Source organism: Hydra vulgaris, chromosome 15 (assembly GCF_038396675.1).
Source record: "Hydra vulgaris chromosome 15, alternate assembly HydraT2T_AEP".
Classification (NCBI taxonomy): domain Eukaryota; kingdom Metazoa; phylum Cnidaria; class Hydrozoa; order Anthoathecata; family Hydridae; genus Hydra; species Hydra vulgaris.
In genome coordinates this window covers 46,941,863-46,965,444 of record NC_088934.1, presented here as the reverse complement: position 1 = coordinate 46,965,444, position 23,582 = coordinate 46,941,863, and the positions used below count along the sequence as shown (strand labels likewise).

The 23,582-nt window shown below is 30.0% G+C and overlaps 2 protein-coding genes across 2 annotated transcripts in view; both read right to left on the bottom strand.

Annotated features, from left to right (window-relative positions):
* The window catches only part of LOC100200745 (centrosomal protein of 152 kDa), a 48,046-nt gene extending 30,372 nt beyond the window's left edge, over nucleotides 1-17,674 (bottom strand). The window contains exons 1-2 of the mRNA XM_065820094.1: nucleotides 17,556-17,674; nucleotides 49-175 (exon numbers count right to left, since the gene is read on the bottom strand). Coding sequence (XP_065676166.1) covers nucleotides 49-87 — 39 coding nt within the window. The 5' untranslated portion in view covers nucleotides 88-175; nucleotides 17,556-17,674. The remainder of the gene's footprint in view (nucleotides 1-48; nucleotides 176-17,555) is intronic.
* A 1,833-nt stretch (nucleotides 17,675-19,507) lies between these two features.
* Nucleotides 19,508-22,082, bottom strand: LOC105846008 (ubiquitin carboxyl-terminal hydrolase 37). Its single transcript, XM_065820093.1, has one exon. It carries the CDS (start codon nucleotides 22,071-22,073, stop codon nucleotides 19,791-19,793), a length of 2,283 nt encoding a protein of 760 aa, XP_065676165.1. The 5' UTR covers nucleotides 22,074-22,082; the 3' UTR covers nucleotides 19,508-19,790.
* Between the last annotated feature and the right edge of the window lie 1,500 nt (nucleotides 22,083-23,582).

Here is a 23,582-nt window from a genome sequence, read left to right as displayed (position 1 = left end):
AACAATGACTTACAGTATTTTTTAAATAATATATTAATTTTAGCTTGCCTGAAGATTAAAATCAATGTGGCTAAACATGACACTCATTTCAATTTCTCCACTCTTCAAATTTTATATATAGATCAAGATAGATGGTCATTCAGCAAAAAAGATACCAAGACAATTTATTGATCATCTTTTTGGTTAAAAAATATACCAAAAAAGGTTATAAATATAAGAAACTATTATCCTAAATATACTATTTATAACAACGCAAAACATCAAATAAATTTCATGAAAATACATGTTTACTTTAGTTTTGAATATTAATCGAAAAATTCTTTGAAGGTTAAATATTTTGTACATGCATGTTAATTTTATTTTCCTGAATAATATTAATTTTAAAAAGTTCTATAATAATTATAACCATTTTATTCAACGTTATTAATACTATAAATAATTTCCAAAAAAATAATATGATATATTAAAAATATTACAAAACTCATTACCTGCACAAAATAATGTTCTACATATAAATTATTCAAACAAAAAAACTCGTAACTTATTACTTTATTCTTTTAACATAATATGTAAAACAAGCCAACACAGTTTTCCTTATAATGAATCACAGTTTAAAAAAAAAGTGAAACTAACTGAAAAATCCTCAATACATTTATAAAATCATTAAAAGCTACTTTTTAAAAATCTATATATGCACTATCTCTGCAACCATAATATACTTTATGAACTTTAGTATCTTTAACCAAGTAGGTAGAAAATATTAGGATTTAAAATTACTATGAATTCAACAATAAGATACAAGCAGTAAATCTCAATTGGGTACTTGTTTATGCTCCAAGAATGATTAAATATGAACTAAATTATAAAAATATTTTGAATAATTAAGTTTAGAAAATAATTTCTTTTGTTTTAGGTAATATTAACTTTCACCAGAATAATTGTCATGCTTGACCAAAATTTTCAAACTTTTTTAAAATCTTAATTTTTTTCTGTTGTAAATTCTTTGTATTTTTTTATTCATGATTAACAAATCTAGTTTACATAAATCTCAAATTTCATAGAATTGAAACATTTTATTATCACTCATTATTTTCATAATTAAAACATTATTTTATTACCAATTTTTCTTTATTTAATTTAATTTTTTTTTTTTTTTAAATTTAATTTTAGTTTTTTAATCTAAACACAAGTGAAATATAAATAAAGATTATGTTATCACTTTTATCTTATTTTGAAAAACAATAAATTTTTTGTATAAGCACCGGTAAACTTTTGCTTAAATCAATTATTTACAATACACAGTGAACTAAATAAACCAGGTTTCCAGTCTTTTCTTCCAGGTTTAATAAAGTGGCACTCAAACAAAACATTTTGCATATAAAAGTATTTGTACCGTAAGTTTAAAAAAAGAAAGTTTTAAAATCTGTAAATACCACCATGTGAATGCACAAAACACATCTGCAAATTAAATTAAAAAAATATAGAATCATTCCTAATAAAATATTATAGAATAAATATACTAATTAAACAAAATTTCTTAATGTATTAATTTCCATGGTGTCATCAGAGAACTTGTAACTAATAGATGAAGTAGCACACCTGTAGCAACTGGGAGTAGGGGGGGGCAGCAGGGACATTGCCCCCAATAATTTTTTAAATAAATAATTTCGAAAAAATGACTTTAAAAAAAAAAGGTCCTTAAAACTATTTCAGGGCCTCTTAATCCAGCAATGCCCCCCCCCCCAATATAATTTTTGTTCCTACAGGCCTGAGTAGGTAGGCAAACTGTAAACAGAAGAATTACATCTGCCAACAAAAGCAGAAGAATTACAACTAAATAATTTATGTATATATACAAAGCATCTCTAGCTAATTTCTAGTTTCTTTTGGTAGGTATATGTTATTACAGTTAACATAGGTCTTAACATTAATATTTAATTCATACATAAAAGGTTTACATGCTGAAATGAATTGTTGTTTATTGTAAAATTATTAAATAGGCTGTGTGAATAAAAATGAGTAATTCCTTTTTTTCAGTAATTGGTCAGCTTTACGTAAGTAGAAACTTAAGCAATTATTCTTAAGTTTTTATTCACGTAAAGCTGAACAATTACTGAGAAAATTGCTTAACTTTACGCGAATAAAAATTTGAGCAAAACTGCTGAAGTTTTTATTCACATAATGCTGACCAATTACTGAGTAAAAGCAATTGCTTATTTTTATTTACGTGGCCTAATGTTTTCTATTATTTTTATATGTCAATTTTAACGAGCTAATTGAGGTGAAGCGGCAGTGGCGCAGAGGTTAGAGCGCTTGCTTTAGAAGCAAGAGATTCCAGGTTCGAAACAAGCTCTGGGTATCTTTTGCACCACTGGTAAGGAAGGAGGCACAGAATTCCTATTTAAATGCTCTTATGCGGTGCTCTGTGAAAAAACCATTAGGTCTTCTTGGACATGCATACAGCCATTTATATTTACCATAAAGGAAGTTTATTATATTATTGGACTCAATAAAATTTGAAGTTAAGTAATTTGTAATTTGTTTGTAAAGTTGTAAAGTTATAAAATTGTAAAGTTAGTAATTTGTTCCAGTAATATGCTGAAATTATTGTTTCAGTAATTTTGTCAAATAATTTGTTCCAGTAATTTGTCCTAATGGTTTATTTTATTAAATTGCTTTAGTAATTTGCTCTTTAGATATTTGGGGGCGATAGCTAATATTTTTTAATTTAAAAAGACTCTTATCTGGGTATATACTTCTATATCAACTTACATCTTTGTTTTGGAATCAGGTTTGAATCTGCTGACTATTTTTATGTGTTTTTGCTTTTCACTTATTCACCTTTTGTTCTTTATTGTTTTTCTCTTTCCCAAAGATGGCACTCTTTTTGTTGTCTTTGATTAAATTAACTTGATTAATTAAATTGATTAAAGACCTTTCTCATTGTCAGTATTTTGTTATATTTTTATGTTTATATTTTGTTACTTTTTTTGCAAACAACAAAGACACTTTTTACTACTATCTTAATACTTGGATTCCTTTGGTTGAATACATTTTATCTTTGCTAAAAATTACACTTCCTTTATAATACCCTGGATTCTGGCAGGCATAAAAGCTTTTATCCCTACTCATCAATTTCAAGTTGAGCCTCACTCTAACCCATGGCTTTCTCCTTCTTGTGCAGCTTACTTATTCTCTTACAATCAATACAGTTTTCAATTTTCTTGTTCTATCGCTGACTTCTTAACTGCTCAAACTGAAAGATCTAAAGCTTTTGATAAAGTTTGGCATGCTTTTCTTCTCCATAAGCTTGCTTTATATGGTGTATCTGGGAAAATTTTGAGATTTTTAAATAATTTTTTTCTAACTGCAATATTAAAGTTATCCTCGAAAAGAACCACTATTAATTTGGGAGCTACTAGGAAAGAATAGAGTTATAGAGCAAGGAAACAGTTGACAGAAGACTTGAAAAGTTGTAGGTTGAATCAGTAAAACATGAAGATGGAAAAGAGTTCCAAAGGGTTGAAGTGCAATGAAAAAAAGTGCAGGGAAAAAATTAGACAAAAGTTTTTAGAGCATGCAGGTTCTAGGGAATGAGACTTAACTGAATGACGGGTGCGATCGCACTTTATCTGACCATTCATAAAATATTTATTTGCAACAACATGGCCACAGCTTTTTAGATAATTTAAAAACATTTCAAAAAGCGGAAAAAAAAACTTACCTTGACGGGAGGCAACTAAGAAAATTAACGGAAAAAAGAAATAAAGTTTAGAATAAATTATATATAAACTTCTCTTTTTTTATAATTTTATTTATAAAATTAAGTGACACTTTTATAAAAAGTAACAACTTACTATTAATCATCGTTTAGTAAAGAAACAAACAAATCTTCAATTTATAAGAGTGTATAATATAATTCTTTAAGTTAATGTTTTATCTCAACAAGATTACAATAAAACTAACGGTAGTTGAATTATATAATAAATAAAAAAGTTAATATATTTTTATAATCATTTCATGCTTTGCGTAGTTTGCAAAGTTTAAAATATTTAAAACAATTCTTCTTAAGTAAGATGAACAAGAGAAATAATTAATTGTTGCGTTACTATAAAAATATTATGATGAACTTTTCTTTTAGCAGTGTTTTTATAATGTTTAAATAAGTTCTGCAATGCGCCAGACCTCTAAAACAGCGGTCTATATAGATAAGTATCGAAACTGCACACTATGTATACAATTAATAACTTTATATTTTACTAAAGTCCATCGGTTTATAATACTATTGTAAACTAATATAAAAAGGGGATATAACATTTTAAATAAATTATGATTTTATTTTGTCTTTAGCAAACTAGAAGCATGTTTTTATTGCATTAAATTATTAGGAAGCAAACTTTTATGGTTAAACTAAAAAGGTAAAATATAATTGTCGTCTATACTTTCAAAACTATTTAACAAGTGCTTATCAGAGTCTTGTTTTCCAGTCTGCTGGAAAGCGGCATCTGTTATCTCTATTTTCAAACATTCTGGAGAGCTATCCGACTTATCTAACTACTGTCCCATTAGTCTTCTTCCTATCATTAGTAAGGTTTTTGAATCTTTAATTAACAAACAAAAAATCTCTCATCTTGAATCTAAACTTACTTTCTGATCATCAATATGGATTTAAATCTTCTTATTCTGCACCTAATTTGCTTACAGTAATAACTGATAGGCTTTATGGTGCATTAGATTGATGTGGAGAGGTTAAGGTCATCGCTCTCAACATTTCTAAAGCTTTTAATAAAGTTTGGCATACTGGTCTTCTCCATAAGCTTTCTTCAGTGTATCAGGTAACATCTTTAAGATTATTGCTTCCTTACCGATTGTAGTATAAAAGTTGTCCTCGATGGACAGCACTCTTCTTCATATCCTGTAACTTCAGGGGTTTCTCAAGGTTCTATTTTTAGCCCTATACTCTTTTTATTTTACATTAATGACCTTCCAGAAATTCTCACATCTAAGGTGGCACTGTTTGCTGATGATACTACCATTCTTGACTTGATAAGAAGCCAACACCCTCTGATTGCTTGGAAGGGGGCATTTGAGCTTGAAAAAGATCTCACTTCTGTTACAGCATGGGGCTCTCAGTGGCTGGTTTAACTCAGATAAAACTAAATTTTTTTTCAGCTAATCGTTATCGAAGTAATCTAGATCTTCTTATACTTATGAATGGCAATGCACTCGATGAGTCATCTACCCTTCATCTTCTAGGATTAACTCTTACTTTTGATCTTTTTTGGAAACCATATATCAAACCCATTGCAAAATTAACAACTTCTAAGGTTGCATCCCTTTATCATGCTCGACACTTTCTTACTCTCAATTCTATTCTTTATCTCTATAAATCTCAAATCTGTCCTTATATGGAATACTGTTGCCATATCTGGGGTTGATCTTCCGTCGATGTCCTTTCTCTTTTAGACAAGGTGCAAAAAACGCATTGTAAACATAGTTGGAACTGTTCTAGCAACCAACCTCAAACCATTATCCCATCGTCATGTTGCTTCTATTTCTCTTTTCTATAAATACTATAATGGGGAATGCTCTAAAGAGCAAGCATCTAATAAAATTCATTCTCGTGTAACTTGTCCTTCAATTAAGTCTCATCCTTTTACTGTGGCTGTTCCTATGTGCTCCAAAAATTCCTATTCATATAGTTTTTTTCCTCGAACATCAGTTCTTTGGAATTCACTTCCTTTTTTCAGATCTTGTTTTCCTGATTCATATAATTTTCTGAGATTGACTTCTTCATTCTGAGAGTAAGAAGGTTGTTATTCATCAATATAAGAATTTTAACAATACTGGGATAGTTGCAGTAAATAACTAAGTTTTGTTGGAGTTAAAAGCTACAAAGCACTGCAAGCCTCAAGCTGTTACAGAAGAAAAATCAGATTAAAGATGGCTGCTTGTTCTAAGTGATCAAAAAGTGTTAAAAATTTTATAAAGTTGAGTAAAAAATTTTATAAAGTTGAGCTCTCAGCAAAAGAGCAACATTAGATGTAAAATTGTTAGTAAGATTGTTATTGTATATAAAAAACACAATACAGAATCCTTTGCAGTACTCCTAAAGTTACTGAAAATGAAGAAGAGTGTAGGCCTTCGACAATGACTCTAATAATGTGGTTAGGAAGAAATGATTTAATAATCATATAAATTTTGTGTAAAGAAATTAATAAGATAAAAGACTTGATATTCTTTAAAATATGCACGCAGATTTTTTCTGGTTTATGTCTTATATATGCATATAAATTTATATATAAAAATTAATTTTAATTAGTTTAGTGTTGCGCTCTCCTACGTAAAAAACCAAAACAATGATCACTCTTTATATAACATATAACATGAATTTTGAATAAAAAAATATAATATATAATAAGGATGTATTAATGCTTTTGCAACTTTAATCAGAAACCTGGCCCCAGCCCCTGCTAATTTTTTTCAAACCCAGCCCTGACTCAGGCCCTGATCAAATTTCAACTTCAGTCACATGCTATTACAGACCTCTCAAATAAACAATCAATTGCAAAGTTAGCATCTGCTGAGGTTCTCTTTATCGTGCTCATCACTATTTTACTTGAGATTCCATTCTTTAAATCTACGAACCTTTTATTTGTATGGAATACTGTTGTCATATTTGAGTTGGTTCTTCTAATTATGCTTTTTCGCTTCTAGACAAGGTCCAAAAATGCAAGTAAAACATAGTTTTACTTGCTCTATCTGCCAAGCTTGAGCCACTCTCCCATCATTGTAAAGTTGCTTCTCCTTCTCTTTTCTACAAATACTATCATGGTCACTCCTCAAAGGAGCTATAATCTCTAGTTTCCATCAATCAAAACTCATTCTTGTTTGACTCGTAGTTCAGCAAAGTCGCATCATTTTACTGCATCTGTTCCTTTGTGCTCTAAAAACTTTTATTTGTCTAGTTTTTTCACCTCACTTCACTGCTTTGAATCTCTCTCCTATCTTCATGTTTTCCTGACTGATACAACCTTAAGCTTTTCATGTCTTCAGTCAACAGTTTCTTTGCTCTTTAGCACTATTCTTTGTTTCCTAGTAACTTCCAACTTTATAGTGGTTGCTTGCAGCCTTTTTGAGAGTGATTTAGATTTAAAAAAAAAACAGTTACTTCTAATCATTTTTTTAATTTTTTTCACAAAAACTCTCCGAAGAATGTTATTGCAAGAAATCAATGCAAAAAGTTTAACAAAAAAGAAATCATTAACAAAACCACCTCACATACATTGGTCTGATCTAATGACCTCTCATAAGGATAAGGCAGAACTATTTGCAAAGAACTTTTCCTCTTATTTTACTCTGGAATCAAATGGCAGTAAAATTAACCATTTGGTTAACCCATTTTTTAGGCAGCTTTCTACTAACTCCTGCTTCTATTTCTACAGTTATTTCCTACTGAAAATCTTGTTCAGCTAGACAGCCCAGACAACATTTCTATCACAGTATTAAAAATTAAGTTCAATAAAAAAAAAACTTCTCCTTGACTATTTATTACTCTCTCAACTTTTAAACAATTGTTTAACTGAATCTTGTTTTTCTTCATGCTGGAAAATGGCATCTGTAATCCCAATTTTAAAAAAATCTGGATGATTGCTTTAACTCTTAAATATATTCCAATAAGTCTTCTTAATATTATTAACAAAGAATCTTTAACGAACAAACTTCTGGTATCTCATGTTGAGCCAATTTCTTTCTCAATTTATAGTAATTTCCATCCTCTTTTAATTTATTGATTTCTCATGAAAACTATATCAACAACTTATTGCAAAGTTATCATCTGTAAAAATTATATCTTTTTATCATCCTCACCAATTTCTTAATTCTGACTTTATTCTCTATCTTTATAAATTTATTATGGTTGCTGCTCAAGCAAGCTATCATCAACTATTCCATCAACCAAAACTTGAAAATCTTGTAGAACGTGTTATTCAGCACCCTTTTACTTAATACTTCCTTTAATGTTAAAAAAATACTTTTATCCAGTTTTTTTTCCTCCAACATTGGTGTATTGAAATTCTTTTCCGTCCTCATATTTTCCTGATTTAAAAATGTTACAGTTTTTTAGGTCTTCTGTCAACTGTTTACTTTCTGTTTAGCTCTCTTCTTTGTTTTCTGTTAACTCCCAACTTAATTAGTGGTTGCTTGTAGAATTGTTGGAAATAAATTTGTTTGAAAAATAATATAATAATCTTTTTTTTAAATATCTTTGCTTCCAACAAGGCTGCAAACAACCACTACAGGGCTCGAATTAACGTAAGAAAATCTAATCGCAGTTTTTTTGTTGCTCATAACCCCTCCTCCACTCCCGCCGGAGGGGAGGGGCATTATTTATTTTAACTTATTTATAATAACATATATAATAAGTCTCATTTTTGCATAAGATGTCATAACATTTACGTTCAGCGGTTGTAAAGTAGCTTTAGTTATAATTTACATTATTACTATTATTATATTGCATTAAATCTAACGGCTGTATTTTTGCAAAATCAATGAACTTGATATAATCTTCTTTTAATTAATTATTTCATTTTCTATTTTATTTACATATTTTAAACTGTTTAAAACAATTAGAATATTTAATTTTCTATAAATTTTTAACAGTAAAAAAAAATTATTTAAAACTCTAAAAAAACAATATATAAATTTGAAACAGTTATAAAAAACTATTAAAAATGACGAAAACATTATCGTGATAAAATGTTAAAACTTAACATTTTCACAAAAACCCACACAATCACAAACAAGAATAATAATTAAATTCTTATTAAGTAAGTTTTCTTATCTAAGTAACCTTATCAAATTCCCATGATATTTCTATCTATTGCTTTTTCATTCAATGTATTTTTTTAATAAAAGTTAGCATTCACTTTTTTCATTCAATAAAATAAAGCGAAAGAAAAAAAATGTGTCTAAATAATAGAATCTTTTACAATCTAATACTTTTTTTGATTGCTAATAGAAAAAATATTAGATCGTGATCGTAAATATTTTGATCGTTTTGTAATCATTTCACTAGTTTAATGCTTAGAATATTAAATTTTCTTCCTTGCTTTCACTTTCTTCCAAATCCGATATTGTAACTGTCGCTAGATCAATGTCTGTTTTTCCTGACTTTTTTCTTTTTTCCGGATAACGTTGAAAATTTGCTGACAATCATCTAACTTTATCATTATACCATTCGTCCATAGCAGTATCAGGTTCAAATTTGTCAACCTTCTTCACTTATCCGAAGTAGAGATTCTAAGAGATCTCGTCTAAGACAACTTCTCCAGTCATTTTTTACGCAATTCATACATGAAAATATTCGCTCTACTTTCGCATTTGTAAAAGGACAAATTAAAAATAGTTCAAAAATATCAAGAATATTTCGGCATTCTTTGACCAAATTTGATTTGGAAAAAACAATTTCCCAAATTTTCAAATAATACTCATTCTGATTGTTACTTATGATGGGAAACATGTATGCTTTTAAAATGATCCACTCATGAAGTATATTATTCAAATAATATCCTATACCAATTAAAAATTCAGAAAAATGTTCAACAACTTCACTGATAGCTATATTGCCAAAAGTTCCATCATTCACATTTAACGGCCAGTTATAAACATCAAGCAAAGCTACCAAATGTATAAACAATGGTGATTTTTGGAGAGATTGAAAACGGCCTTCCATACATATGGTAATATTTGCAATAATTAGCTTGTACTGGTCAAGAACTTAACTTCGGTATATTGAGAAAGTGCAATATTTTGATAACATTGCTTTGAATCAATTGTCTCAATATCTTCAGAGAGTTTTTTATAATGGGTCGTAACACTTGTATCATCAAGCAAATTGTCTAGCGAATTTTCTAGAAGAATTTGCAGCTTGGCCATTGTTCATGTAAATTCTTGAACTCTTCTTACAGCTTTTACTGGATCATGAATATTGTTCTGAAAACTTAAACTCAGACGCCGAAAGGGAGATAAAACATCAAGATATATTGATAAATGAATAGGCACAGACGCATTTTTCCATCGCTTTAAAAAACCCTTTAACTCTGCTCTCTTTGCTACCTGGGAGTCTCTTATAGCCAATGATTCAATATGGGTCATAAACACACCATAATTTTGATTGCTTTATACTTGTGATCAATCCACCGAGTTCCGCATGCTTTTGTTGGTTTCGGAATGCTATTACCCCAAGCTTTGGCTAATCCTTGTAGTTCTCGGTAGCGCTTTGGTGACTTTTGATACAAGTGATAAAGTTGTAAAAGTAGTTCGTCAACAGTTTTGAAGGCAGATAAATTTTCAAACGCATCTTTTAAAGCAAGTTCAAGTCAATGGTTAAAACAGTGTACAACTTCCAGCCAAGGAGAACCTTCTTTTAGTAATGCACCTAAACCAGCATAAGCTCCGAGATTAACATTAGCTCCATCAAGATTTACACCCAATAGATGTTTATAAGAATTGGTAATACCAACTCTTGTAAAAGTGTCTGTTATACATTTTTTCAGGCCAACAGCATTAGAATTCTCTGCCGTTTCAATACATAAGAATTCTACTTTTGGACTTCCATCTTTTAAATAAAGATTGTAAATCAATTCCTGTTTTTCCAATTTGTGCTTCCATCACAGAGAACACAGTAAAATCTACAATTTTTTAAACATTCAGTTAAGTTGTTTTTAATTACGGTTTTTGTTTGACTTATCCGTTTTTCAAATTGTTTACATAAACTGCATCTTAATCTTATAACTTCATTTCCATTTAAATCGTATTCTAACTCGCAATTAAAATGTTTTTCCCACTTTTTAACTGTAGATAATCTGCATCTGTGGTCCTTATTTGCATCCATTTATTGCTATTAATTTAAAATTAGCAAGTGTACTAACAAACTTTAAAGTTTTTTTTAATAACTATTTAGAGTATATATTGCCTTCCACTATTCTTCGCAAAATAAAATTCTAAAAATATCATTAAATTTGTTCATAATGAATGAGCTAAATCGGAATAAAGCCCTTGAGAATTCGAGTTAAGAAAGTGACTTTTCAATCAATTAACTTTTATTTCTTTTTTCAATCAAAATCTTTTATTTCTTGATTCGAATAGGTATTTACCCGTTTGTTTTTTATAAATTTTTCCTTCCTTAAACAATCGGTCTTTTTCCTGCATTTGAACATTTTTGCTAATTGATTTTCTAAATCTTTTATCTTTCTTTCATTAACTTTAAGCTCCACTTTAAAAAAAAAATTATCGTTACAGAAGTCACTGCAGTTTTATACTGCAAAAGAACATTAAATATTCGCGAATAGAGTATCAATCTTCTAAAATAAAAAAAGAAAGATTGCAAAAAAACAAATTTTAAGAAAAAACTAATTGCGAAGGTGCAAAAAGTAATCGCGATTTGCGATTGCGATGCACTTAATTCGAGCCCTGCACTATTAAAGTTGGAAGTTACTGGAAGTATAGGAAGATCTAGATTGAGATAAAGATAAACTGAAAAAAATTGAGTTTTCGTTGAATTAAAGTTCACCAGCAACTGTGAGCCTCATGTTGTAGCAGAAGTGAGGTCCTTTACAAGCTTGGATGCCCCCTCCAAGCAATCAGAGAGTGTTGGCTTCCTATCAAGACAAGAATAAATGGTAGTATTATTAGCCAACAATGCCACCTTGGATGTGCGAATTTTCGGAAGGTCGTTAATGTAAATTAAAAAGAGTATAGGGCCAAAGATAGAATCTTGAGAAACCCGTGAAGTTACAGGATATGAAGAAGAGTGCTGTCTAGCGAGAACAACTTTTATACTACGATCAGAAAAATAGGACTCAATAGTTTTAAAGATGTTACCTGATACACCATAATAAGAAAGCTTACGGAGAAGACCAGCATGCCAAACTTTATCAAATATTCTAGAAATATCAAGAGCGATAGTTTTAACCTCTCCACCTCTATCTAATGCACAATAAACCTTATCAGTTATTACTGTTAGCAAATCAGCTGTAGAACAAGAAGATCAAAATCCATATTGATGATCAGAAAGTAAGTTATTAGATTCAAGATAAGAAATTGAGTGTTTGTTAATTAAAGATTCAAAAACCTTGCTTATGATAGGAAGAAGATAATGGAACGGTAGTTAGACGAATCAGATTCTTCTCCTGAATTTTTGAAAATAAAAATAAAAGATGGCGCTTTCCAGCAGGCTGGAAAACAAGACTATGATAGACACTTGTTAAATAGCTTCGAAAGTTTAAACAACAACTCCAGAGAACACTTCTGCAAGACTATAACAGGCATGCTGTCAGGACTACAAGCTGTAGAAGAGTCTTTTTTTTTTTTTTTAAATCTTCGCTTCCAACAAGGCTGCAAGCAGCCACTAATTAAAGTTGGAAGTTACTGAAAGAGAAAAGATGAAGATTGTAGAGCAAGATAACGATTGACGGACAACTTAAAAGATTGCAAATTATATGAATCAGGAAAGTAAGATGAAGGAAGCGAATTCCAAAGAACTGATGTTCGAGGAAAAAAACTAGACGAATAAGCGTTTTTGGAGCACTTAGAAACAGTCACAGAAAAAGGATGAGACTTAATTGAATGACCAGTTACACGGGAATGAATTTTAGTAGATGGCACAAGAGACGCCAGCTCTTTAGAGCAGTGCCTATTATAGTATTTGTAGAAAAGAGAAAGAGAAGCAACATTACGACGATGTGATAATGGTTGGAGGTTGGCTGCAAGAGCATGTCCAACTATGTTTACAATGTGTTTTTGCAGCTTGCCTAAAAGAGAAAGGGCATCATTAGAAGATCCGCCCCAGATATGGCAACAATATTCCATACAAGGCTGGATTTCAGATTTGTAGAGATAGAGAATAGAATCCGAAGTAAGAAAGTGACGAGCTCGATAAAGAGATGCAACCTTAGCAGATGCTAATTTTGCAACTGATTTGATATATGGTTTCCAAGAAAGATCGAAAGTAAGAGTTAATCCTAGAAGATGAAGAGTAGATGACTTATCGAGTACATTACCGTTCATAAATATAGGAAGAACTAAATTATTGCGATAACGATTGGCTGAAAAAAATTGAGCTTTATCTGAATTAAAGTTCACCAGCCACTGTGAGCCCTATGCTGTAACAGAAGTGAGATCCTTTTCAAGCTCAAATACCCCCTCCAACCAATCAGAGAGTGTGTGCTTCTTATCATGACAAGAATAAATGGTAGTATCATCAGCGAACAATGCCACCTTAGATGCAAGAATATTTGGAAGATCGTTAATGTAAATTAAAAAGAGCATAAGGCCAAGGATTGAACCTTGAGGAAGCCCTGCAGTAACAGAATAAGAAAAGTGCTGTCCATCGAGGACAACTTTTATACTACAATTGGAAAGGATTCAATAATCCTAAAGATGTTACCAGATACACAGTAAGAAGAAAGCTTATGGAGGAGACCAGCATGCTAAATTTTATCAAAAGCTTTTGAAATGTCAAGAGCAATGGCCTTAAACTCTCTACCTTTATCTAATGCAGGATAAAACCTATCGGTTATTACTGTTAGCAAATCAACGAGAAGATCGAAATCCATATTGATGATCAGAAAGTAAGTTATTAAAATTCAAGATGAGAAATTAAGTGTTTGTTAATTAAAGATTCAAAAATCTTGCTTAAGATAGGAAGAAGACTTATGGGACCGTAGTTAGACGAATCAGATCGCTCTCCAGAATTTTTGAAGATAGGGATAACAGATGCCACTTTCCAGCAGGCTGGAAAACAAAACTCTGATAAGCACTTGTTGAATAGTTTTGAGAGTATAGACGACAGCTCCAGAGAACACTTCTGCAAGACAATAACAGGTATGTTGTCCGGGCCACAAGCTGTAGAAAAGTCTAGGCAGGAAATCACTTTAGATACAGATGCTGGAGTAATATGAATGTCAAGCAATGGATCAATCTGTTTGTTGGCAATATCAGGTAGAACGCAACTAGTGGAATCAAGAGATGATATAGATGAAAAGTTTTTAGCAAACAATTCAGTTTTGTCTTTAGGTGAGGTGACAAAGTCTGAACCATACAAGAGAGGTGGAATTATAGATTTGCCCTTATTATTGATATTATTAAAGATTCTCCAGAAGTCACGAGAGCCTAATTTTTGAGAGGAGATACGAGATTTCATGACCTGAGAATAGCGGGCTTTGGCGTTAGACAAAGTCTTTTTACAATTGTTTCTAGCAGTAATAAACAGACATTTGTTTTCTGGAGAGTTGTTTTGCTGATAAATATGGAAGTAACGGTTTCGATTGGCAATCGCAGCAGCACAGTGTGAGGAAAACCATGGAGGAGAGTGAGGCTTGACCTGGAATCGTCGAGAGGGAATAAAAGATTCCATTCCAGCCTGAATCCACGAAGTTATGTAAGAAGCACATTTGTCGACAGGAAGACAAAAGATTTCTACCCAAGAGCCATCACAAAGAAAATCACGGAAAGAATCCCAGTCAGCTTTACTGTAGTTGTAAGAGGTTCGATAATAGGGGGATTCAGGTGATGAAGAAGAATGAGATATTAGTTTTAGAGAGATCAAACTGTGATCAGAAGAACCTAAGGGTGAATGTGGAGAAACTGAGCACTGACTAGGATCAGAAACAAGACATAAATCGAGTAGAGAAGGTAAATGATTCGGGTTGTCAGGAAAGCGAGTTGGAAAGTTGACTATTTGAGTTAGGGATTGAGAAAGGCAAAAGTTGTGGGCTTTAATGCCTGCAGAGTCACTGACACTAGAGCCAAGCCATTCAGAGTGGTGAGCATTAAAGTCACCGACAACAACTATATTAGTTGATGGATAAAGAGAGAGGGCTTGGTCAATATGATTAGAAATAACGTCAAAAAGAGTGCAGTCTTGAGATGAAGGAGAGCGATATAGAACAAAGGCAAAGGCAATAGAGTGAAGTGGTGCTAAACGAAAGCACATGAAAGAATAGCCTGTGGATTCAAACCTAGTTTCATGACAAATGGGTGAATTCTTGCGAATGTAAATGCCGAGGCCAAGCATGTGACTATTGGAGTCTTTACGAATTAGAGGAAGATAACCATCAACACTAAGATCACAAGATGAGACAGCCGAACTCAAATTAGTCCCACAAAGAGCAAGTAGGTCTGGTGAACTTTGCAAGAGATAAGACTCAACAGAAGAAAAGTTATTTTGAAGACCATGAATATTAGTGAACTTGGTGATGATGGTTTTTTGTGTTTTAAAGTTTTTGGTACTTTATTCATTTTTAAATTAGATTGAAGAACTTGACTCAAAGCATAGATAGTACTCAGAACACCGTTTAATAGCCCAAGCAATTGCCTTATTACTACTAATAAACCCTAAGCCGTAACAAAGGGCTCCAAATGTGGCTTCGGCAATGCACACCAAAAGTACAAACAGGGACACTATCCATGCGCAACATAGCACTATTAATACTTTGATATTTTTCAGCTGTTGATGGAATCAGCCTCTCTGAGAGCTACCACAGAGTTCGGGAAACCTGACTACCAGCTGGCCTCAGAACCATAAAACTGAGTTTTAGAGCTGTACCTTCATTAGGAGATAATAGAATGAGTTGCCTAGTCATAAAAACAGAGACACAAGCAAAACCCATGCATTGAGTCAAGAAGATCCAGCATTCAACATCCTAAACTGGAAACAATGTATTAAAAATACATCTGCGCCAGCCTAAAAGATGAAGAAGGGGTGCGAGGCTGGTCAACAGTTAGAATCTGTTTACCCCTTAAGTCTTTGCCTAGGAGGCCTTCTACAAGATAGTAGCCGAGTGCATTTAACATCTGCCCAAGAAGAGTATTTTCATCGAGACACCATTTCTAAGAAGTCTAAGAAGGAAATAGGTACAAAAACTGGAGTGATACAAATGTCAAGTAATGGATCAATCTGTTTGAGGGATATATCAGGTAGAACGCAACTAGTGGAATCAAGAGATGATATTGATGAAAAGTTCTTAGCAAACATTTCAGCTTTGTCTTTAGGTGAGGTGACAAAATCTGAACCGTACAAGAGAGGCAGAATAACAGATTCGCTCTTATTATTGATACTGTAAAAGATTCTCCAGAAGTTACAAGAGCCTAATTTTTGAGATGAAATACAAGATTTCATGACCTGAAAAAAGCGGGCTTTGGCATTAGACAAAACCTTTTCACAATGGTTTCTAGCAATAGTAAACAGACGTTTTCTGGAAAATTGTTTTGCTGATAGATATGGAAGTAATGGTTTCGATTAGAAATTGCAGCAGCATTTCTTACACAGAGTTAAAAATGTTTTCAAAAAAAATGTGAATATAGATTATTAAGTAAATATATAACTAAAAAAGTAACTGAAACTAATAATGTTATGATTTAGTAGTTTTGTTTTGTGTGAGGATTAAAATTATTATGAGAGAGTGACACTTATTTCACCTTCACTTTTGTATATTGCTTAAGATTTTTGTCATCTAAAATGAAATAAAGAAGATCATTTAATATATTTTTTTTTTTTTATTTTTAATTTTAAAAAAAAAAGTTAAAAGTGATTTCAATGTCATTAATACACACTAACCATAAAATAATTTGCTTTAAAATGTTGCACCATTTATGTCAAACTTTATCTTTGTCCTGTAAAAACTACATCAATCAATATATAACTTAACAAAAAAAGATTATTCACTATTACTTTAAATGATATTTTATAATTATTCGAGACTCAAAGTCTATCTATCTAAAAATGATGTATTGACTTTAGGATTCAAAACTTCAACCTTTTTATCTTTACGAAATTTATATATTGATCTAGATTTTGATTCATAGATCATAAAAATCATTTATTACAATTACTTTTTTTATTCTTTTTATTATAAATTATAAACAAAATCAAAAATATAAATGATCAAAATATAAAAATGCATATAAATAAGCTTTAAAAAATTTAAGCACTATCAGACCCTCCTATTGGAAGCCATCAATTTAGTGAAAAATTGACCCCAAAATAGCTATTTTGAGGGTTGAGTAAGGGGTAATTTTTTTTCTTTTGTTTCATTTTTAACAGAAAAAAATGTTTTAAGTTTGATTTATTTTTAAAATTAGTTAAAAAAAAAGAATCAATTAAATTGATTGAGGTTGTAGAGAAGATTAAAAGTATTGAATTTTTTACTTCCTCTAAACCAATAACTTTCTTTCACCTTCCTGAGCTTCAACAAATTGTAAAATTTATACCTTTCTTTTTACAATTTTTCTTTAACTTTTCTGATTATATTTTTAGGTAGAAATAAAAGCACAAAAAAGCACAAAAAATTTTACATTTTATCTAAATTGCCACTACATCCCCTTTTTTTAAAGCAATAATATTTGATATTGTCGCAAACTATGGGTTATATACTAGGTGTTGAAGAATTTTCAAAACTTGTTGTTGAAATCTGAATAGAAAGGTTTACACAGTCTTTAATAAACTCTTTAGTGACTTATGATTTCCTAATATATACATTGTTAATAAGCTCTACCTGATATTGCTGATTTTTCTTTTTTTTATATAAAAAGTTCCTCTTTGATTGCCATAAGTTGTGTTTCACCCATTTTCAATGTTTCTCGTATTAATCTAAAACTTAAAAATCAAAAAATACTATCAAATACTATTAATATGGAAAAATATTTCTAAAAAATACCAATGTTTACAATATTCAAAAATTACAATCAAAAAAATAAATATCAAAATATATATTTCATTAAAATATATAGACATATTCTAGTTGTTTGTTCTACAGTATGTCATATAGATATATGATAAAACAAACATTGACCCTATATTAAGATTCCTTAAAACAATTATTTTGGGGTAACTCCTATTAAAACAGTAGTTTTATGTGATACTACTTAGATCGTTAGGAAAGTTCGTAGAACTCCCCTATTAAAAAAAAAAAAGAAGAATTTTTTTAAATTTTATTTTATCAAATGTTCAAAATAATGACCATCGTTATCTATACAAAATTGCATCCTATCAAGCCATTTGTCAAACGTTTTTTTGTACTCTTCATTGGGTATACTTTTGACATCAGTATCGCCATCAAGATTTTTTTTTATCAAGTCGAATAGCCAATAATCGGATGGAGCTAATTCTGGTGAGTATGGTGGGTGGCAAATTATTGTAATTCCAGCTTGGTTTAGACAACTTGGTTTCAGTCACATGGGGTCGAGCGTTATCATGGAGAAATTTGAAATTTTGAGTGCCTGTTTTATGTCTTTGCTTATTTATTTCGCATATGAGAGGTTTCAAATAATTTTTTATATAATATTCGCTAGTAATGGTGTCTCCCTTTTCAACATAACCCAAATGAACAACACCAGTTGTTTTGAAGAAGATGTAGAACATGTTTTTTGGCTGAAACCTGTCGCATCTTACTATAGTTCTTGGACTTTCACTTTCACCGACTCAACTAGCATTAGCCGACTTGTGTCCAACTTGTCTCAAATAAAACCACGACTCATCCCCTGTAATAATATCACATAGTCTTCATGGGCTGTTTCTGAAAAGGGCTAAATTTTCCTTACATGCCTCAACTCTATTTTTGCAATTTTGATCGGTAACTTGTGGGGTATCCAATGTGATGTTAGTTTTCTTTTTTTAAGTGCGTTGTGAATGATTTTGTTGATTGTAAAACGATTAATCGATATCAGGGCTTCAATTATATCATGTGTTGCATGCAGATTTTCTTCAATAATGGCTCGCACACGTTCAATATTCTCAGCTGTATACATGGTTCGAGGGTGCCCTGAGCGAGGATAATCTTCGAGACTCTCTCTCTACCATCTTTAAATAAAGTAGCCCACTTGGCAACTGTACTATATTTGGAGCTTGGTTACCATGAACTAAAACCAACTCATCGGATATGGCTAGTGCTGAAACTCCAAGTAGAGCACGGGTTTTAATATATGCTCGATATTCAAATTTTTCCATTTTTAAATTTTTTTTTTTAACGCATATAATAAAATTTAAATAACTTTTTAATAAACATTCGAAATATTTCAACAAGTACTTAAAATGTTCATAATTAAACACAGTTTAAAATGATATATAAATATTTAATTATTTCCTATCTTATTGTATCTTTACAAATGAAGTTCTACGAACTTTCCTAACAACCTAAGTACTATTAGGAAGATTATTCAATGGTTGACAAGCTCTGACAAACAAACAAGAATTTCTTTAAAGTTTTTTTTTCTTATATAAGTTGCCTTCACTAAAGTTAAGGACCCTTAACTGCTCTGTTTATAATACATATTCAATATATACATTATATAAACAAATCTAATCACTTATATAGCTTTAATTTAGCTTATTTGTTTATTTTCTATAATTATATACAATCACTTTATTTTGTATTATAAAAATTACAAAAAAAAGTTTTAAATACAAACAGCGAAAAACAATCATTGAAATTTAAAAAAATGCAATAAATATTTAAAATGCAATTTATTTAGTATTAATTGCAAAATATATTAAGATTGTAATAAATATTCATAAAAGAATTTGAAATATTTCAACTTAGCATAACACAGCTTATTGTACAAAATATATATTTTTTAATATAAACTTTTAAATAAACAAAAAAATATTTAAATAAAGAAGAAATTCTAAACTTATAACTTTTGTTCAAACACAATATGTAAAATTAACCATTACAGTGCTACACAAAAATCAATGAAAGTAAACTTACAAAAACTCCAACAAATTCAAAAAATTATATAAAGCTATTTTTAATACTTTTGTAGCATGCGTTGTACAAATAAAAAACTATATACGCACTATGACTGCGACCATAACATACTTCATGAACTTTAATATCTTTGACTGTTGAGTCATTATAATTTTTCCAGCAGTCAGATTTAAAATCATAAATATCACTTGTGTAGTGTCCAGCACTTGTGTGAGCTCCATGGTGATTAACCACACCCACTAAATTATAAGAATATTTTAAAGAAACAGCTTCTGCATTAAGACCTTCCATGCTTGGTGATAATGGATTTATATCGGAGACATAGTCACACTTAAATAAACTTTCATATGTTAAGTCATCATCATGTTGTGTATTGTTAAAATCTTTCATGCTTAACTCAAGGGCTTTTTTTAAATCTTCTTCTTCGTCGTCTGACACTGTTGTAAATTCTTCATATTTCTTATCAAGATCATTATAAGTTGTAATAGACCCATTATTACTATTTGGGTTGTAATTAGAATAAGGGGAGAAAATTTCATTACCATTTTTTGAACCAATATTTCTTAACTTTGTAAATGTGTCATTAGTATTTTCTTTCGCTTTGCTTGAACTTATAAAAGATTCCTTTTTTAAATCATTTTCAGGAAACAATGACATTTTAGAAGTTTTATTCAGCGGTTCACAATCTAAAGTTTCACAAGTTTTTCGTTTTTCAGTGCTTGAGTTTTTAAGCAATGGCTTTTTTATCCAAAGCTTGGTTTTGTCAAAAATATACTCTTTTGGTAGTGCTGTATTGCTTGTTGCAAGAAACTTCATGTCAATCAATTTTGGAAGGACAACACGATCACATCTTTTACTTTCAGAAATGTCATATCGTTTTATATGAAATATGAGTACACGTGGCAACTTTTTAAATTGATGAGACAAAACAGAAGTTGAAGACTTGCATTTATCACAACTGTATTCAATAACTTCGTCAGAAAAATACATCTGTATTAATTGATTTAAATTTTGTTCTGAAGGATCAGAGTTTTCATCAAAATCAGGAATAACTAAAGAAAAATCATGACACACTTCAGTTTTGAACACTTTTTCATCACAACTTTTACAAACTACAGTATGCATTATTTTGCTTTCAAAATTTTGCTTAATAGGACATTTCTCTCTATAACTTTTATCTGAATCAGATGAGCTATTATGATCTATTAAAAAGCTTTCATCTTTTTTGTTAAGTAAATCCTCTTTTAATTGGTCCAAACACTGACACAAAAATTCATGAGCATCATGCTGCGCATAACCTGAAAATCTAACTGCAGCTTCAGAAATTACAGATTTTACTTGTTTTAATGCAAAAATTTGGTTTTCAAGTGTATCTAATGAGTACTTTAATACACCAAGATTATATAAAGAGTGATACAAACTTTTAGTTGGAACATAGTTAATGTTGCCTGGATCATTCATATCTTGAAAAAAATTTGGTATATTGAGTAAACATTGTAAAATTGAATTCATATAACATGTATTGCCTAGATTAGAAAAACCGATTAAAGCTGTTGTTGATTCACTAATGTGATTGGATAAAGATTGTTTATTTCGAAAACGAAACAGTTTTTTACTATGAAGCAATTTTGATGTTTGTAAATTTTTGTTTTCTTGGAGATCATTTATTTTGTAAAACGATGAAGCTTTTTTTCCACCAATCGCTGTTGCACTAACAAAATCATCATTATCTCTTTCATTTGAAAAAGATGGAAAAAGTCTTTGTTTGCATATGGATTTCGAAGGTGTATGATCACGAATACTAGTATTGGATGGTGTAACTTTTGACAACCCTAAAGGTGTCAACGGAGTTCGATTGTTAGAGCTTGAGAGCATACTTGTTGAACAGTAAACAGAATTAGGACTACTATAAACTGAAGAAATATTCTCTTTAGAATTTAGTAATATGTTATTCAAATTTGAAATGTTTTTTATATTTTCAAAAATTTCTATTAACTTTGCACAGTCAATTGCATTAAAAAACTTCCCAATGAGCTGGGTCTTAGATTCTCCATTTAATACAATAGTGAATTGACAGTCTCTATGCTTTACAATAGGTTTAAAGTCGCGTTCTACTTTAAAATTACATTTTCTACATTTTTTTTCATTTGTAGAATCTTCAATAGAGTAAACAAACTTTGATTGATTATTTTTTTCCTGTAAAAGTTTACAAATTCCCCCTTTATCTAGTGTGAATGGGGTAATTGTAGCAGATGTTATTTTAAGTTGTTCGGCATTGGCACTGAATATACAAAAATGTTGAGACATTTAAAACTACCTAAAATATAAAATAGGAATTTTGACCATGCAATAAACATAAATATAGAGAGAGACCAATAGACATATCTATCTATATCTATCTATAAATTTATATATATATATATATATATATATATATATATATATATATATATATATATATATATATATATATATATATATATATATATATATATATAATCTTATATATATATATATGTTATATATTTATATATAATATATATATATATATATATATATATATATATATATATATATATATATATAATATATATGTGTGTGTGTGTGTGTGTGTGTGTGTGTGTGTGTGTGTGTGTGTGTGTGTGTGTGTGTGTGTGTGTGTGTGTGTGTGTGTGTGTATGCATGTGCAATAAGGTAAAACTGCATTAGTTGATTTTTGCTGAAAATCGACTTATGATACCATCAGAAAGATATTTTTAATCTCAATTGTTAGTCAGACGATATATATAAACATAAGACGATATATATATATACATATATTTAATTATTTATATTATATTTTATATATATATATATATATTATATATATATATATATATATATATATATATATATATTTATATATATATAATGTATATGTATATATATATATGTATATTTATATATATGTATATATATATATATGTATATATATATATATATATATATATATATATATATATATATATATATATATATATATATATATATATTGGTGTATGTGTGTAAAATACAGTTTAAACACCTTAAGCACATTCAAATCGTTTCTACGCGTCTTTACAAAATTAAATAAGAAAAAGATTTATTTATATCAAACACAAATATTTGCATGGTTACACACAAAAAATGGATGGGTTAGAATAGGTTTGAAGTTGTCAAAATAAGATTTTTTTATTTTACGACAGAATGAATTTAAATTACTATTTTTTTAATATTACAGAATACAGACTATACTATATTATAGTACAAAGAACTTAGACTTGTCTTAGACAACTTTATTTCGCGCGTTTTTATTATTATCGCACGCGCATTGATAGCATTTTGCTTAGAAACAAAAATATGCCTGACGTTTTGCAACTAATTTCAGTGACGCAAAATCATTTCTACCATTTTTCTTTCTTAAGGCCTCGACACCATTTCATGTTTATCTTTTCATACTATTTTGTTATTGATGTATATCTTTTGCTTTTCGCCGCGGAAGAGCATTAAACTTTATAAAATAACGCCTTGCTAAAGTAAAGTCTCTTTCTTTACCGATGACATGAAATATGCATTGAACCCTAGATCTCTTACATTTAAAGTGAGCGCTCTAACCGGAACTAAAAACATTTTCGAAAATATTTTATATGCGTATTTTTGCATGCAGTCGTTATTTTTTGTTATGGATCATTAAAAAATTAACACAATTTTTTTTTTAACTTTACTTATCACTCACCCAATTACTCACACCATTACTCACACTCACCCAATTACTCACACTCACCCAATTACTCACTC